The 16,837-nt window shown below is 42.7% G+C and overlaps 1 protein-coding gene across 1 annotated transcript in view; it reads right to left on the bottom strand.

The window, feature by feature from the left end:
- VIPAS39 (VPS33B interacting protein, apical-basolateral polarity regulator, spe-39 homolog) overlaps window positions 1-16,837 on the bottom strand; it is a 34,821-nt gene that overhangs the window by 10,848 nt on the left and 7,136 nt on the right. The window contains exons 4-11 of the mRNA XM_066275979.1: window positions 14,932-15,075; window positions 13,789-13,827; window positions 13,389-13,453; window positions 12,622-12,678; window positions 5,456-5,548; window positions 4,962-4,995; window positions 4,371-4,473; window positions 2,866-2,893 (exon numbers count right to left, since the gene is read on the bottom strand). Coding sequence (XP_066132076.1) covers window positions 2,866-2,893; window positions 4,371-4,473; window positions 4,962-4,995; window positions 5,456-5,548; window positions 12,622-12,678; window positions 13,389-13,453; window positions 13,789-13,827; window positions 14,932-15,075 — 563 coding nt within the window. The remainder of the gene's footprint in view (window positions 1-2,865; window positions 2,894-4,370; window positions 4,474-4,961; window positions 4,996-5,455; window positions 5,549-12,621; window positions 12,679-13,388; window positions 13,454-13,788; window positions 13,828-14,931; window positions 15,076-16,837) is intronic.

The raw sequence follows: 16,837 nt of genomic DNA, 5'->3' as shown, positions 1-16,837 counted from the left end.
GCTTCACGCAGAAGATTGGCTGCAGCTTCAGTATTTAACCAAAACCAGCTTTTGCTTCAGCTTTAGCCTTTGAAAGGCTGAAGGACTAAACACCTACTTCAACGTTATTTTTGGCATCCTTGACCTTGGACTTGATCAATGGTAGCATGATGCTGTAAGTAGCTAACAACGTCAGTAACAAAAATAGGGCCTGTCATTCTGATTCACTATTGATAGCTAAATACTCAATTCAAATACTATGGGTTCTAAATGCAACTCTGAAAGAAAATCTTATGTGCTTTCTATTTTGAGATTTTAAAAAATTAACAATTACAAATGATGCAATATGTAATTTTGTATATAGTTATTAAAAACTTCAAAGAATTAAAAAATAAACAGATTGACAGTTAATATGAATATTAAGAGAATAAACCGGCTTTAGGAAGGACAGTTTATTCTTTTAGAGCCAACAGTTATATATGTAAGGATGTAAATAATAATAAAAAACAGGGGGGAAGCTGAAGGGAATAGGGGGTGGGGGAAGATATATTTGGTGGGACACTTGAATCTATGTAAACACAAATTAGAAATAAATAAATAAAAACAGAGTAAGAGATTTTATCATAATCTAATCTTTGAATTATTTGACATATTTATTATATAATCATTTCTAATATTAAAGAAAGTGACCTTTAAGAGCTTTAATTTTTTGGCCTTACATCTTTCAAAAAAGGTTCTACTTGGGAAATCTTCATATTCTATGAGGATTAAATTAAAAGCAGACTATCAGCTTTGCCACTTCCAAAATTTACAGGGTTGGAAAATTCTAAACTTATATACAGCAACCTGCATGATAAATCGACTTCAATTAAGACATAATAGTGAACATGCAAAAAAATAAAGTTTAAACAAAAACGAGTTACCCAAATATACTTATTTTCACTAATCAAACTTCAAAACAACAAACTTTATAAGAATGCTGTCTCCATTTTTTTTTTCTGTCTGCATTTTTTAGGTTCAATTTCTATAAGAAATTTTTAGGAGATTAAAAATGGAAATAAGCCTGACCAGGCGGTGGTGCAGTGGGTAGAGCATCGGACTGGGATGTGGAAGGACCCAGGTTCGAGACCCTGAGGTCTCCAGCTTGAGCGCGGGCTCATCTGGTTTGAGCAAAGCTCACCAGCTTGGACCCAAGGTCGCTGGCTCAAGCAGTGGGTTGCTCGGTCTGCTGAAGGCCCACGGTCAAGGCACATATGAGAAAGCAATCAATGAACAACTAAGGTGTCGCAACGAAAAAACTAATAATTGATGGCTTCTCATCTCTCTGTTCCTGCCTCTCTGTCCCTATCTATCCCTCTCTCTGAAAATTAAAAAAAAAAAAGGAAATAAAAGCTTTCATAATGATTACTACAGACTGCCAATCATTTTCAGTGGATTAAGATAAAAACAGTTTTGAGATTTTACCCTGCCTTAAATATTAAGCTCATATTCCTTTTACAAAATATTATTGCCTGGCCAGGCGGTGGCAGAGTGAGTAGCATTGGTCATAAACATAACCCCATGGTCGCTGGTTTGAGCCCAAAGGTCACTGGTATGAAGTCTAAGATCAGTGGCTTAAAACCAAGGTCGCTGGCTTGAGCAAGGGGTCACTGGCTCACATGGAGCCCCCTGGTCAAGGCACGTGTGAGAAAGCAGTCAATGAACAACTAAGGTGCTGCAACTACGAGTTGATGCTTCTCATCTCTCTCCCTCCCTGTCTTTCTCTTTCTCTCTCTCTTGCTAAAAAGTTACTAAAAAACATTCTCCTGACTTATATTCTGTTGTGCAAACAAGTTTAACAATATTACTAAATGTGCCAGCTGGCTGTGAGCCCTGATGTCACCACGTACGTGCAGCACAGTGACCGAAGGAACAATGCTGCCATTGGTGGTGCTGGCAAATTCTTACCCCTGCACTATATCAAACTTTTAAAAATGAATCACTAAAGTTTTAATAATACAATTAAATTTTTGGTAAAATTTCGGATTTATTCTCATAATCTAAGAGTTCATTCTATGATGGTGAAAATCTCTCAATCTATTGTAACATTTAGTCACTGAGCTCTCAGCCAAAATGTGTACTGGGTGTACCAGCAGCCTGACCGAGCTTCCTTATTGATGTTTATCTGCTATCTTATCCCTCTTGGTTTTCAACATTTTTAGTATAGAAGCCAAAACCCAAAAGTTCCTACAAACCAGGAGCTGAAACAACTAGAAACAAACAGAAAAACATAAGTTGATGAAGCCATTTTTCATTCCCATTTAAAAAAAATTAAAAATTCACAGCCCAGTCAAAAGAACATATAAAAAACAATAAAATAGGCCCTGGCCGGTTGGCTCAGTGGTAGAGCACCCACCCAGCATGTCGATGTCCAGGGTTCTATTCCCAGTCAGGGCACACAGGAGAAGCGACCATCTGCTTCCTCACCCCCCTCCTGCCTCCCCTTCCTCTCCCGCAGCCATGGCTCAATTGATTAGAGCGCATTGGCCCAGGTGTTGAGGATGGGTCCACGGAGCCTCCACTTCAGTTGCTAAAAATAGCTCGGTTTTGAGCATGGCCCCAGACAGGATTGCCAAGTGGATCCTGGTTGGGTAGCATGCAGAAGTCTCTCTATCTCCCCTTCTCTCAACTTCGAAAAGGAAGAAAAAACAAACCAAAAACATGATGTATCATAAAGTAGTACATCATTTGGATTAGGTTTTCAGGATTCCCAGATGTCTCTCTCTTCTGGATATAATCATTACCAATGGAAAAGAAATGGGTTCAGCTGTTCTGGTACCTTGGAGACTAGGTTTTGGCTTAGATTTCTGTTAAATGGGGCCCCACTGGAACAAAGGCCACACTTACCGCGAGCTCTTCTGTTCTATCTAGGAACCTGGGAAGAAGCAGAGGGAGCAGGGCATTTTTATCTATTGACGTGTGGCAGTATAACCTCACAGAATAAGATGGCTGCTCGAGGAGAAACAGTTCCAACTCCTCTGCCTCCATACACAAGATAAACCCTTGTCTTCTTAAACTCTGTGTCACCAACCCTTTGAAAACACATGGTGCACCAGCTACCACTGATCCCGGTCTTTCTAGCTGAGCAATAAGGGACAAGAAGGTGCTGCAGGGCACTAATAACTGTAAACAGGTCTGGCAGGAAGGCTCAACGCCTCCACACAACCCCAGCCCCACAGGAATGGAATGGATTTCTTGAGAAAAATTAAAGCTCTCTTCTTCTCTGTCAATACACTTGACAGATTTTCTACAATGCAAAGTGTGTTTTGTCTCTCCCAAAATGTGGTAAGGCCTTGGACTTTTAATGTCCTGATTCCTCCTTACTCTGAAGGGTCCACTGTAGATCACTGCTGGGGCACAGAGGTGATGCTAACAAAGCCTTGTTTATTGGGGAGGAGGGAGAGAACAGCCTGCCTCGATAACTCTGTCCTCTGGAAAGTCCTGGCTAAACATTTGTCATCTTGACCCTAACCAGGTCATCTGCTTTCCCCACCTTAGTCTTTGGGGCAGCTCATCACTGTGCTGGAGTCACTGGTAACTGGAGTTACCCTAGGCCACATGTCAGCCTCAACAGAGGTTCCAACCCCTTCTCTGACACTGAAGAAAGAACATAATATACACACAGTTTAACCTAAAGGTAGGAAACAGCCCTACTGATTGGAATGAGATAGGAAAGGAAAACATGATAGAAGATACCCCCCTCCCCAACCCACTCCCAAGCCTGCAGCAGATACGCCTACTTCTAACCTCTCCACCAATCAGAATCCTCCCTGGTCTCATAGGCCCGGCTCAACCCTAACCGCTTCTGTAAGGCTATCCTTGGGTATTCCGACTGAACATTACCTTCGCCTCTTCTGCTTGTCCGCTGCACCTCTCACTACCCCACTGGGGACCAAGTAATCAAAGAGACCTTCATTCTAGACCTTCTGTTAAAAAATGCTTAGTAAATATGAATACTACAGACTAGGTGTTGTGCTAAGTGCCTTCCACAACACTCACTCTTTCCATCTTCCTAATGCTCCTGTGGGGTGGACATCACCATCTCCCTTATACCGATGTGAAACCTGATACTTGGAGAGGTTCGCTAACTTGCTTAGTTAAGGTCACTCTATGAATTAATGGTGGAGCCAGGATTCAACACAGGTATGCTTGACTCCAGAGCCCGGTCCTCACCCACCTGCTACACTGTCACTTTATCATACAGCTGTGCTGCATTACTAGTTACCCCATCACATTTCCACAGCTTGTCTAATAAGCATTTACAGAAAAAACTGTCTTTTTTCTTTGTATCCTCCTGAGTGCTTTGAACAAAGTGCTTAATATACTCTATGGCCCAGAGGATCAGTTCTTACCTGAAGAGATCTAAAAGCATCTTCTGATCCCCTATTTCCTTAAGGAAGTGAATGAGATGTCTCAGGGCGACCTGTCGCACCTCTAGCTCTCGGAAGAGGATCTCTGACAGGCAAGAAAAAGTTAGGTGGAGAAAGATTAAAGCCTATTACTCAAGAGTGAAATTGGTCTCCCTATTCACACACTCCAAACATTAATTCCTCAAAGTAATCAGAAGCTAGGAATAGTTTTTAATTGGTACCTATCCCTATGGCTCAATCCACCATCAATACACTGCCTGGCTCAGGGCAACTCTTAGTCATTCAGTATTCAGTTCTCACCAACCCAGACATCAACTCTGACTTGCTCACGGTAACACAGTCATCTGTGTGTCCAGTAAGTAGAGGGGACTTTGTAGTTCCTGCAGTTGTCACACTAATAAATGACGACTGCCTTCAGAGATGTGATGTGTACTCTGAGGTCTCAGGCCAGCACAGCTGTCTGTGAAGCAGACCTGAGGCTGGTGAATTCTGGTATAAAAGCCACAATGCCCTTCTCCCCTCAAATGTAGCAAATATTATGCTGAGTGAAGACTTCCCTCAAGCCATGCTCACCTTTGCTGAGTGTCCTCTTCAGGAATATCAGAACCTGGAGAAAAGAGAACAAGAATGAATTACCCTGTGCAATCTTTCAAGTACAAAGCCCAGCCTTGAGCACCTGCTGTCTAGGAATGGAGTCAGCAACTCATCAGGCATCTTTGCAGGTTCAGACAACGCACTTCTCTGTGATAGAAGGACAGGTGGTGGGCATCTGGAAATGAGCTGTGTCTTGGGATGCCCGTGCCCATATTGGCAAGAGACGCCTCCCTGCTCTCACATCTCTCCTGCAAATTACAGTAGCCAACCTACTGCTTCTTGGTTATAATCAAGAGTTTCACACACAATGCATGTCCTCCCAGCTGAGCCTTAAAGTGCATATTACTGAGATTCCTACACATCAAAAGGAAATCCAGGATCTCTGCTTGACATTTAACATAAAATGTTCGTCTATTCTGATTGGATTTTCAGAAACTAACAAAAATGAACAACAAACAAAATCCCCAACTCACTGCAGTAATGACGTTGCCATCGTGCATGCTAATTGCTTCTTCTAGGAGTTGTAGCTTGTCCTGTAAGGAGCGGAATCTTTCTAGTGAGCAGACCTGGCAGAATAAGAACAGAATTAGTGTGCAAGGAAGACCGCTTGCTATATTCCTTTGTCCTTGGATACTGAAGAATAGGCAAGAATGAAAGAAATGTCCCCAAAGAAAGCCACTTTAGTTTAACACTGTGGTCCTACTACATGCTCTCTAGTTGGCCTTATGCCCTAAAATGCTATTTCTAGATGAAGTCTTGACAGAGTTAACAGGTAGCAATTACTTCTTTTTTTTGTATTTTTCCAAACTTAGAAGTGGGGAGGCAGTCAGACATACTCCAGCATGAGCCTGACCAGAATCCACCCGGCATGCCCACCAGGGGGTGATCTTCTGCCCATCTGGGGCGTTGCTCTGCTGAAATCAAAGCCATTGTAGCGCCTGAGGTGAAGGCCATGAGCCATCCTCAGCGTCTGGGCCAACTTTGCTCCAATGGAGCCTTGGCTACGGGAGGGGAAGAGAGAGAGACAGAGAAAGGAGAGGGGGAAAAGATGGGTGGTTCTCCTGTGTGCCCTGGCCAGGAATCGAACCCAAGACTTCCACATGCTGGGTCAACACTCTACCGCTGAGCCAACTGGCCAGGGCCTTCTTCTTTAATGAGTTATGAATTACATACAACAAAATCTACCCTATTTCAGCATACAGTACAATGAGTTTTGACAAGTATATAATTCCACGTAACTACTACCGCAATCAAGATACAGAATGCTTCCATCACCCCAGTAAGTGTCCTTGTCCTCTCTGATGTCAATACCCTCCTCCGATCCCCAGCCATGGCAACCACTCGTCTGTTTTCAGTCACTAAAATTACACCTTTTCTAGAATTTCAGAAAAACAGAATCATACAATATGTACTTTTTAATATCTGACTTTTTTCACTCAACATGTTTCTGGGATGAATCTATGTTGTCATGAGTATTAGCAATTTGTTCCTATTTACTGGTTAAGTAGTTTCCATTGTGTGAACATACCACCATTTACTCATTCATTTAGCTACTGGTGGGTATTTGGATTTTCACTTTTGGGGCCAAAATGAACTGCTATGAACATTTGTGTACAGGTCTTAGTGTGGACATGTTTTTGTTTATCTTGAATTGTAAATGTCTATGAATAAAACTAAATGTATGATTAACTTCGTAAGAAACTGCCAGACTATTTTCCAAAGTGGTTTTACCATTTTACCTCTTGGCTGGCAGTGTACAAGAGTTCCAGTCCTTCCAAATCCTCCCAATATTTGGTATGATCAAAATTTTTAAGTTGAGCCTGACCAGGTGGTGGCACAGTGGATAGAGCAGGGGTTGGGAACCTATGGCTTGTGAGCCAGATGTGGCTCTTTTGATGGCTGCATCTGGCTCGCAGACAAATCTTTAATAAAAAAATGTTAAAAATATAAAACATTCTCATGTATTATAATCCACTCATTTCCTATCGCTCATGTTCATGGCTGGAGCCAATCACAGCTGTCCTCCGGGACAACACCAAACTTTTATTGGATAATGTGTAACATACACGGGTTGTTGTGAGGTCAGGAAGTAAACTTCCCTCCTTTTAATCAAGTAGTCAGCTAGCTAATTGCAGAAACCTTTTTGACAAAGAAGATGGCTAAAAGAAAAAAAGATGAGGAACATTGTACTTTTCAGCAGGAATGGACAGAGGAATTCGCTTTTGTGGAGAGAGCAGGTTCTACAGTCTGTCTAATATGCAATGATAAAATTGCATCGATGAAACAGTCAAATATAAAGCGGCACTTCAACACACGCCATACTACAGTTGCATCGAAATATCCAGTGGGGGACAGCAGGAAGAAAGCATGTCAAGAGCTACTGTGCAGAGTGCAAGCTAGTCAGCAGCAACTCCGTGTTTGGACCTAACAAGGTGACTGGAATTTGGCTAGCTTTGCTGGTGCTTTAGCAATTATTGTGAGAAACGGAAAGCCATTCACAGATGGGGAGTATGCCAAAACATTCATGCTTGATGTTGCCAATGAACTTTTTGATGACTTTTTGGATAAAGACAAGATAATCAGACGAATAAAAGACATGCCTCTGTCAGCAAGAACTGTTCACAATCGTACCATCATGATGGCAAATCAAATTGAGGCAACACAAGTGAAGGACATAAATGCAGCACCATTGTTTTCTCTCGCTTTGGATGAGTCAACAGATATAAGCCATTTATCCCAGTCAGCGTGACTGCAAGGTATGCTGTCGGTGACAGACTATGTGAGGAAAGTCTTGCTGTTTTGCCTATGAAAGAGACAATAAGAGGGAAGGATTTATTCAAGTCTTTCACTGAGTTCGCTAAAGAAAAAAAATCTACCGATGGATAAACTTATTTCTGATGGTGCTCCGTGCATGGTGGGGAAAAACAGAGGATTCATAGCGCTTCTTCGTGAACATGAAAAGAGACCCATCCTAAGTTTTCACTGCATCCTACATCAGGAGGCACTTTGTGCTCAGATGTGTGGTGAGCAGCTTGGTGAGGTGATGTCACTGGTCATTCGGGAGGTCAACTTTATTGTTGCCTGAGCTTTAAATGATCGCCAGTTTAAAACACTGCTGGATGAAGTTGGGAATAATTATCCTGGTCTGCTTCTGCACAGCAATGTGCGTTGGTTGTCAAGAAGGAAGGTGCTCAGCTGTTTTGTGGCTTGTCTGAGAAAAATATGAACTTTTCTTGAAATAAAAACGTCGAGCATCCTGAGTTAGCTAACACTGAGTGGCTCCTGAAGTTCTACTATCTTGTGGACATGACTGAACATCTGAACCAGCTCAATGTGAAAATGCAAGGCATTGGAAATACAGTCTTATCCCTTCAACAAGCAGTGTTTGCATTTGAAAACAAGCTGGAACTCTTCATCGCCGACATTGAAACAGGTCGTTTACTATACTTTGAAAAACTGGGAGAGTTTAAAGATGCATGCACAGCAAGTGACCCTGCTCAACATCTTGATCTCCAGCAGCTAGAGTGCTTCACATCTAATCTCGTGCAGTCATTCAAAGCGCGCTTTGGAGAATTTTGTGAGCACACTCGTCTTTTTAATTCATCACCCATCCACACGAGTGTGCAGTGGACAGTGCCGACCTGAGTTACATCCCCGGTGTTTCCATCAGAGATTTTGAGCTACAAGCTGCTGACCTGAAGGCCTCAGACATGTGGGTGAATAAGTTCAAGTCACTGATTGAAGATTTAGAAAGACGTGTATGACAGCAAGCAGAGTTGGCGAGCAAACACAAGTGGGGAGAAATGAAAAAACTTCAACCCGCGGACCAGCTGATTGTCAAAACTTGGAACGCGCTTCCCGTCACATACCACACACTGCAGCGTGTGAGTACTGCTGTACTGACAATGTTTGGCTCTACGTATGCATGTGAGCAGTCTTTCTCACACCTAAAGAACGTTAAGACCAACCTACGATCACATTTAACGGATGCAAGTCTCAACGCCTGCATGAAGCTCAACCTCAACACATGTCAACCAGACTACATGGGTTCCTGACCCCATCAGCAAAACCATGCAGCACCAGAAGTCGCATTAATGGTAAGAAGTACTTTATTCATCATTGGTTAGCAACAGCATAACAACGTTATTAAAAAGAATTCAGAGACTTATTGTACTTTAAGTGTTGGTCTTACATAAAATGCACACATTTACTTGTATTTAGTGTTAAACATATTGTATGGCTCTCATGGAATTACATTTTAAAATATGTGGTGTTCATGGCTCTCTCGGCCAAAAAGGTTCCCGACCCCTGGGACAGAGTGTCGGACTGGGAAGCAGAGGACCCAGGTTTGAAACCCTGAGGTCACCAGCTTAAGTGTGGGCTCATCCAGCTTGAGTGTGGGATCAAAGACATGACCCCCTGGTCACTGGCTCAAGCAAGGGGTCACTCGCTTTGCTGTAGCCCCCCCCCCCCCCATCAAGGCACATATGAGAAGGCAATCAATGAACAACTAAGGAGCCGCAACAAAGAATTGATGCTTCTCATTTTTCTCTTCCAGTATGTCTGTCCCTCTCTCTGTCTCTCTCACAAAAAAGAAAAAAAAATTTTTTTAAGTTGAGCCATTCTAGTGGCTGGATAGTTGTACCTTACAGTTTTCCTTTTTTTTTTTTTTTGAAGTGAGAAGTGGAGAGGCAGAGAGACAGACTCCCACATGCGTGCAACTGGGATCCACTCGGCAAGCCCACCAGGGGCGATGCTCTGCCCCTCTGGGGCGTTGCTCCGCTGCAGCCTGAGCCATTCTAGTGCCTGGGCCAACTTTGCTCCAATGGAGCTTTGGCTGCGGGAGGGGAAGACAGAGACAGAGAGGAAGGAGAGGGGGAGGGGTGGAGAAGCAAGTGGGCACTTTTCCTGTGTGCCCTGGAAGGGAATTGAACCCGGGACTTCCACACACCCAGCCGACACTCTACCATTGAGCCAACTGGCCAGGGCCTCCTTACAGTTTTCTTGATAACTAAATAATGTTGAGCATCATTTCAAGTGCTTATTGGGCATTCATGTATTTTTTTATGATATAACTGGTCAAATCTTGTGCCAATTCTTTATTAGGTTGTTTATTTTCTTATTAAACTAAAAATAACTCATTGTTCTTTATATATTCTGGATGAAAACCCTCCATAATATATATATATTTTGCAAATATTTTCTCTCTCTTTTCATGTTTTTAACAATGCATTCAAAGAACAAAAATTTTTAATTTTGATGAAGTCAATTTAACTACTTTTTCTTTTTGTGTGTGTGTCCTAGTAATAAATCTTTGCCTAACCCAAGATAACAAAGATTTTCACCTACATTTCCTTCTAGAAGTTTTATAATTTTATTTTATTTTATTTTATTTTTACAGGGACAGAGAGAGGGATAGATAGGGACAGACAGGAACGAAGAGATGGGAAGCATCAATCATTAGTTTTTCGCTGCCGTTGAGACCCCTGCCTTAGTTGTTCATTGATTGCTTTCTCATATGTGCCTTGATTGCAGGCCTTCAGCAGAATGAGTAACTCCTTGCTCGAGCCAGCAACCTTGGGTCCAAGCTGGTGAGCTTTTCTCAAACCAGATGAGTCCACGCTCAAGCTGGCGACCTTGGGGTCTCGAACCTGGGTCCTCCGCATCCCAGTCCGAAGCTCTATCCACTGCGCCACTGCCTGGTCAGGCGTGGTTTTATAGTTTTAGTATTTACTAACTTTAGGTCTATGATCCATTTTGACCCATTAGTTATTATGATGTCAATTTTCCCAAAATTGATCTATAAATTCAATGTAATCTCAATCAAAATCCCAGAACCTCCTTTGTAGATACTGACAAGCAGATACTAAAATCTATATGAAAATAAAAAGGATCTAGCCTGGCCTGTGGTGGTGTAGTGGATAGAACATCGACCTGGAACACTGAGGTCACTGGTTCAAAACCCTGGGCTTAGATGGTCAAGGCACATATGACAAGCTATTAATGAACAACTAAAGGGAAGCAACTATGAGTTGATACTTCTCATTCCTCCCCACCTCACTCTCTTTTCTCTATCAAATCAATAAATAAAAATCTTAAAAATATATATTTAAAAAATAAATTAAAAAAAGAGAAAGGTTCTACAATAGCCAAAACAATTTTAAAAGAGAAATACAAAGTTGAAGGACTTATTTTACCTAATTTCAAGATTTACTACAAAGTTACAATAATCAAGACTGTGGTGATAGGATAGGGCCAGACAAATAAATCAATGAAGAAAAAAAAAAGAGTCCAGAAATAGACCTACATACATATGGTCAATTGATTTTAGACAAAGGCAGCAAGGTCACTCAAAGGAGAAAGGACAGTCTTCTTGAAAAATAAAGCTGGAAGAAATGGAGAACTACATGAGAAAAAATGAACCCCAATCCATATACACGGTGGGGCAAAAGTAGGTTTACAGTTGTGAACATGTGAACCATAGAGTTTATTCTTGTATTATTATCATTACTTTCCATATGAAAAACTGCAAACCCAATTTTGCCTCACCCTGTATAAAAATTAACTCATAATGGATCACAGACCTAAACATCTAAGACTGTTCTTCATTCTTTTAAAGAGAATTTTTTTTTTCTTTATTCATTTTTAGAGAGGAGAGAGAGAAACGGGGGGAGGAGCTGGAAGCATCAACTCCCATATGTGCCTTGACCAGGCAAGCCCAGGGTTTCGAACCGGCGACCTCAGCATTTCCAGGTTGACGCTTTATCCACTGCGCCACCACAGGTCAGGCGACTGTTCTTCATTCTTAAAAGGGCCCTGGCTAGTTGGTTCAGTGGTTGAGCGTCAGCCCAGTATGTGGAAGTCCCAGGCTCAATTCCCAGTTAGGGCACACAAGAAGAAGTGGCCATCTGCTTCTCTACCCCTCCCCCTCTCCTCTCTCTCTCTCTTCGCCTCCAGCAGCCATTGTGCGGTTGCAGCAAGTTGGCCCCAGGCGCTGAGGATGGCTCCATGGCCTAGCCTCAGGTGCTCAAATAGCTCAGTTGCTGAGCAACAGAGCAGCCCCTGATGGCCACAGCATCACCCGATAGGGGGTTTGCTGGGTAGATACCAGATGGGGCACCTGCAGGAGTCTGTCACTCTGCCTCCCTGCTTCTTACTTAAGAAAAAAAGTATTTTCCCCTGTCATCCATCCTTCTTTCCCCATTAGCCTACTAAAGTAACACTAAACTCTGGAGAATCTCAAATTTTGCAGCTGATTTTCCATCTCAGTGTATTTATTTTCCTCCTGAAAACCACTTCATTTAACATATAGAACTGAAGAGAAAGGTCAAGATATCCTCCCTAGGCCTTGGCTGGTGGCTCCATGGATAAAGTGTCGTCCCTGTGTACCGAGGTCACTCATCCAATCCCTGGTCAGGGCACATACGAGAAGCAATCAATCAGTGTACAACTAAAAATGGAACAACTAAGTGGAACGAGTTGATGCTTCTCTCTCTCCGTTCCTCTGTCTTTCTCTTCCTCTTTCTCTCACTCTCTTATCAATAATTAAAAAAAAAAAAAAAAAAGAAATCCTCCGTATAGGATCAAGCTGGCCAGCTTCCCAAAAACTCGAAGACTCCTCCCTTAGAGAAGAGCTCACCTTGCCCTTCCGAAGGCGTCGCACCGTGTCGCTGGGGCTCCAGTCGTTGCTGTAGTCCTGGAATATTAGCAACAACTCGTGAATCCCGAGAAGGTAAGAGATCAGAATTACCAGTGTACCAGCTCCTCACCTCAAACTCACTGTCTTAGTCCCTAAAGGGGAAATATTGTATGGAGGGAATGAATGAAAAAACTGAACTGGGATAAGTCTTGTTCTGAGTTTCTGAATAAACTAGAACAGGGGCAATACAGGGAGGAAGAGATGATTCAAAGAGGGAATGAACCAACTGACAAAATCAGTAACCCTATGCCTACTGGTTCAGGATTTCAACCCCCAGATGCAATCAATCCCGTTTTTGAGACTCATTAATGGCTATGCCAGCATAAGGAAAGAAGGAGACGTTCCTTTTCCGGACTTTACGATATAGTTTCTTCCTTATGAATTTGCTTTTTCATGTGCTTCATGGGAATATGAACTCCATATTTCCAGACCACCCTGATGATCAGAAGTTTCAAAGTACAGCCTCAAAAGGCAGCATAAGGGGGAAGGCAAGTGTGCTAGGACTGAATCAGAAAACAGATACTTCTGAGTCCAAGTTCCACCATCTACTGAGACCACAGGTAAGCCCTAATGTCTAGAAATCCAGTTTTCTTATCTATAAAAGAGGTTTACAGTAACAAGTGCTCAAAAAATCGTGAAAATCAAGATAATGTATGTGAAAGCACTTTAAACTGTAACATGTCACACCAAAGTAAGACACAACTCACCCTGTACTCTCCCTTGGGTCTCCCCAGCTCCGGAGCATAGCTCTTGGCAGGTGTGTCCGAAAGGGCTGAGAGAGAACAGGCAGCTGTTCAGGACACCATCTTCTTGTCATTCCTCTCCTCGACGCTTCCTTCTTGACTTACAGGCTCCCGAGGTATTTTTTAGGGTCCAAAGCAGATCTCAGTTCCTCCCCAAAGCCAGTATCCCAGAAGCCATCCCTTTTCCCCGTAACCAGACCATGCCTCCTTACTCGGTATCAGAAAATTTCTCTAACACTGATGATAGATTCAGAAGCAATTTTATCAAATGGTCTAAACACCACTTTTCTCCATGACTCCCCATACTGAACCCCAGATCAGTAACACCTCCCAAAGTAATAAAAAAGAGAAGATCCATGCCTACCATCAGAAAGGGACTGGAAACTTCCAAGTCTAGTTCTCCCTAAAGATAAAGAACACATGAGGGAAGGGGTGAACAGTTCAAGTCAGACCCATTCAGATTTGGTTCAAGATGCAGCTTGTATAAAGATTTACTATGTAATATAGGAACTTAGGCTTTAAAAAGCTTTTATTCAATTTCAGAAATTTGAGATGCCATGAAAAAAAAAAGCATGGAAGAAAATGTTTTAATTGTGGTAAAATATACATAACATTACACTTACCATTTTAACCATCTTTAAGTCTCTATAGTTCGGTGAAAACACTCACATGTACAACCACCACCACTGTCCGTCGCCAGAACGTTTTCATCTTCCCAAACTGAGACTATGTGCCCATTAAACAATAACTCCCACCTTCCCTCATCTCCAGCCCCTGGTAACCACTATTCTACTGTTTCTACGGCTCTGACTATTCTAGATACCACATATAAGTGGAATCATACACTGCTTATCTTTTTTTATGTCTGGCTTATTTCACTTAGCATAGTCTTCAAGGTTCATCCATGTTGTGGTATGTATCAGAATTTTATTCCTTTTTGGCTGAATACTATTCCATTGCATGTATATTTTGTTTATCCATTCATTAGTCAATGAACATTTGGGTTATTTCTACCTTTGGCTATTCTGAATAATGCTGCTATGAATGTTGGTGTGTAAATATCTGTCCAAGTCTCAATTCTTTTTGGTACACCTAGAAGTGGACTGCAGGATCACTTGGTTATTATGTTTAAGAGTTTAATTTGGGGGAACTTCCACACTGTCTCCTACAGGGGTTATGCCATTGGACACTCCCACCAGCATGCACAAGGGCTCTCGACAGCAATGCACAGGGGAGGAATCTGGATCTAGGCAAATTTCTTCAATACCTGTCATAGGCATAATGCCAACTTTGTTCATGTTCTGGAAACCCAGAGCAACTCTTCTGCATTTCACTCATTTCTCCCACAGCTGACCCCCAACTGCCCACTCCAAAGATAATTCTTTTTCCTTCAATAATCTTCCAGAGTAAATAAAATTATAGCCCAAGTGGTATTTTTGTTTGTTTGTTTTGTTTTTTTGAGAAAGGAAAAGGAGAACTCCCTGTGGCTTTAGTTATCACCTTTTACCTTTAAAAAAGTTGCTCAGGGAGTAGGTGGAAGCAGGTTTGGGTAGCTGTGTGTAGGAGAAGCTGTTTCGGCTCTTTAGCTGCTCACGCCCCTCCTGGTTTGACCCACTACTACCAGCAGTCTCTTTGATAGACCAGGAGATACCTGTGAGATATTAAGAACTAAATCAGTCATTCTCATCCCCCAAAATCTTAGATAACAAGCATTCCCGCAAACTCTAAAAGCTTTTTACCAGAAGCTTTAGTTCTTCAGTAGACATGAATGTCAAAAATCAGGGCAGGGAGAAAGGATAAAATCAAATAGATTAATCAACAAAAATGGGCAAAGAAAAGGAATAAATGAACCACAGAAAAGGAAATCCAAGTAGCAATGAAACACATAAAAAGATGCTTAACCTTCTTTTTTTTTCTTTGTTTTTAATATTTAGTGAGAGGAGGGGAGGCAGAGACAGATTCCTGCATACGCCCGCACTGGATCTACCTGGAAAGCCAGTAGGGAGCAATGCTTTGCCCACCTGGGGCTCTTGCTCCATTGCTACCAGAGCCATTTCTTAGCTCCTGAGGAGGAGGCCATGGAGCCAGCCTCAGTGCCCAGGGCCAATCGAGCCATGGCTGCAGGAGGAAAGAAAAGAGAGATAGAGATAAAGAGAGAGAGAAAGACCAGGCAGTGGAACAGTGGATAGAGCGTTGGATTGGGTTGCGGAAGAGAGAGAGAGAGAGAGAGAGAGAGAGAGGATAAAAGCAAGAGGGGGAGTGGTGGGGAAGCAGATGGGTGCTTCTCTTGTGTGCCCTGGCCAGGAATCAAACCCCGGACATCCACACAATGGGCTGACTCTCCACCACTGAGCCAATCAGCCAGGGCCTTAATCTCAATCCTAATAAGGTAACTGCATAAACTTAAAGTACACTGAGATACACTAAGTCCCCTCTAAGACCGGCCAAGGTCCCAAGGTTTAATAATACCTGGTGTTGGCAAAGCTGAGGGGAAACAGAAACCCTCTGACGTTGCTGGTGGGAGTACAAATTGGTGCAACACCATGGAGGGCAATTGGCAATATCGAGCCAATACAGGTGCAAAACCCTCTGCCAATAGTTTCACTCTAGGACTTGATCTTTCATATAGTTATAAAGGGCAGAATACAAGGTTATTGACAGCAAAATAAACAATACAAGACTGACAGCTGTCAGAGGGGATGGGGGTTGGAGGGCTGGGTGGAAAGGTGAGGGATTAAGCAAAGAAAAAATACTATAGACACAGACAACAGTGTGGGGGTTGCAGGAGGAAAATGTAGTGGGGGGAAGGGACGGCAGGTAGAGGGGGGAAATGGTGACGGAAGGAGACTTGACCGGGGGTGGTTAACACACAATGCGATACACAGAGGATGTGTTACAGAACTGTGCACCTGAAACCTGTATAATGTTATTAACCAAGGTCACCCCAATAAATTCAAAACTCTTTTAGAAAGATTGGAAACAGACTAGGCTCAGTGGATAGAGCATCGAACTGGGAAGCGGAGGACCCAGGTTCGAGACCCCAAGGTCGCCAGCTTGAGTGCGGGCTCATCTGGTTTAAGCAAAGCTCACCAGCTTGGACTCAAGGTCGCTGGCTCGAGCAAGGGGTTACTCGGTCTGCTGAAGGCCCGCGGTCAAGGCACATATGAGAAAGCAATCAATGAACAACTAAGGTGTCACAACGAAAAACTAATGATTGATGCTTCTCATCTCGCTCCGTTCCTGTCTGTCTGTCCCTATCTATCCCTCTCTCTGACTCTCTCTGTTTCTATATATATATAAAAAAAAAGGCCTGACCAGGTGGTGGCGCAGTGGATAAGAGTGTTGGACTGGGAGCAGAGGACCCAGGTTCGCGACCCCGAGGTTGCCAGCTGAGCACAGGCTCATCTGGTTTG

Source organism: Saccopteryx bilineata, chromosome 4, assembly GCF_036850765.1.
Source record: "Saccopteryx bilineata isolate mSacBil1 chromosome 4, mSacBil1_pri_phased_curated, whole genome shotgun sequence".
Lineage (NCBI taxonomy): Eukaryota > Metazoa > Chordata > Mammalia > Chiroptera > Emballonuridae > Saccopteryx > Saccopteryx bilineata.
Note: the sequence above shows the minus strand (reverse complement) of the source record. Positions and strands in the feature narration are given on the sequence as shown.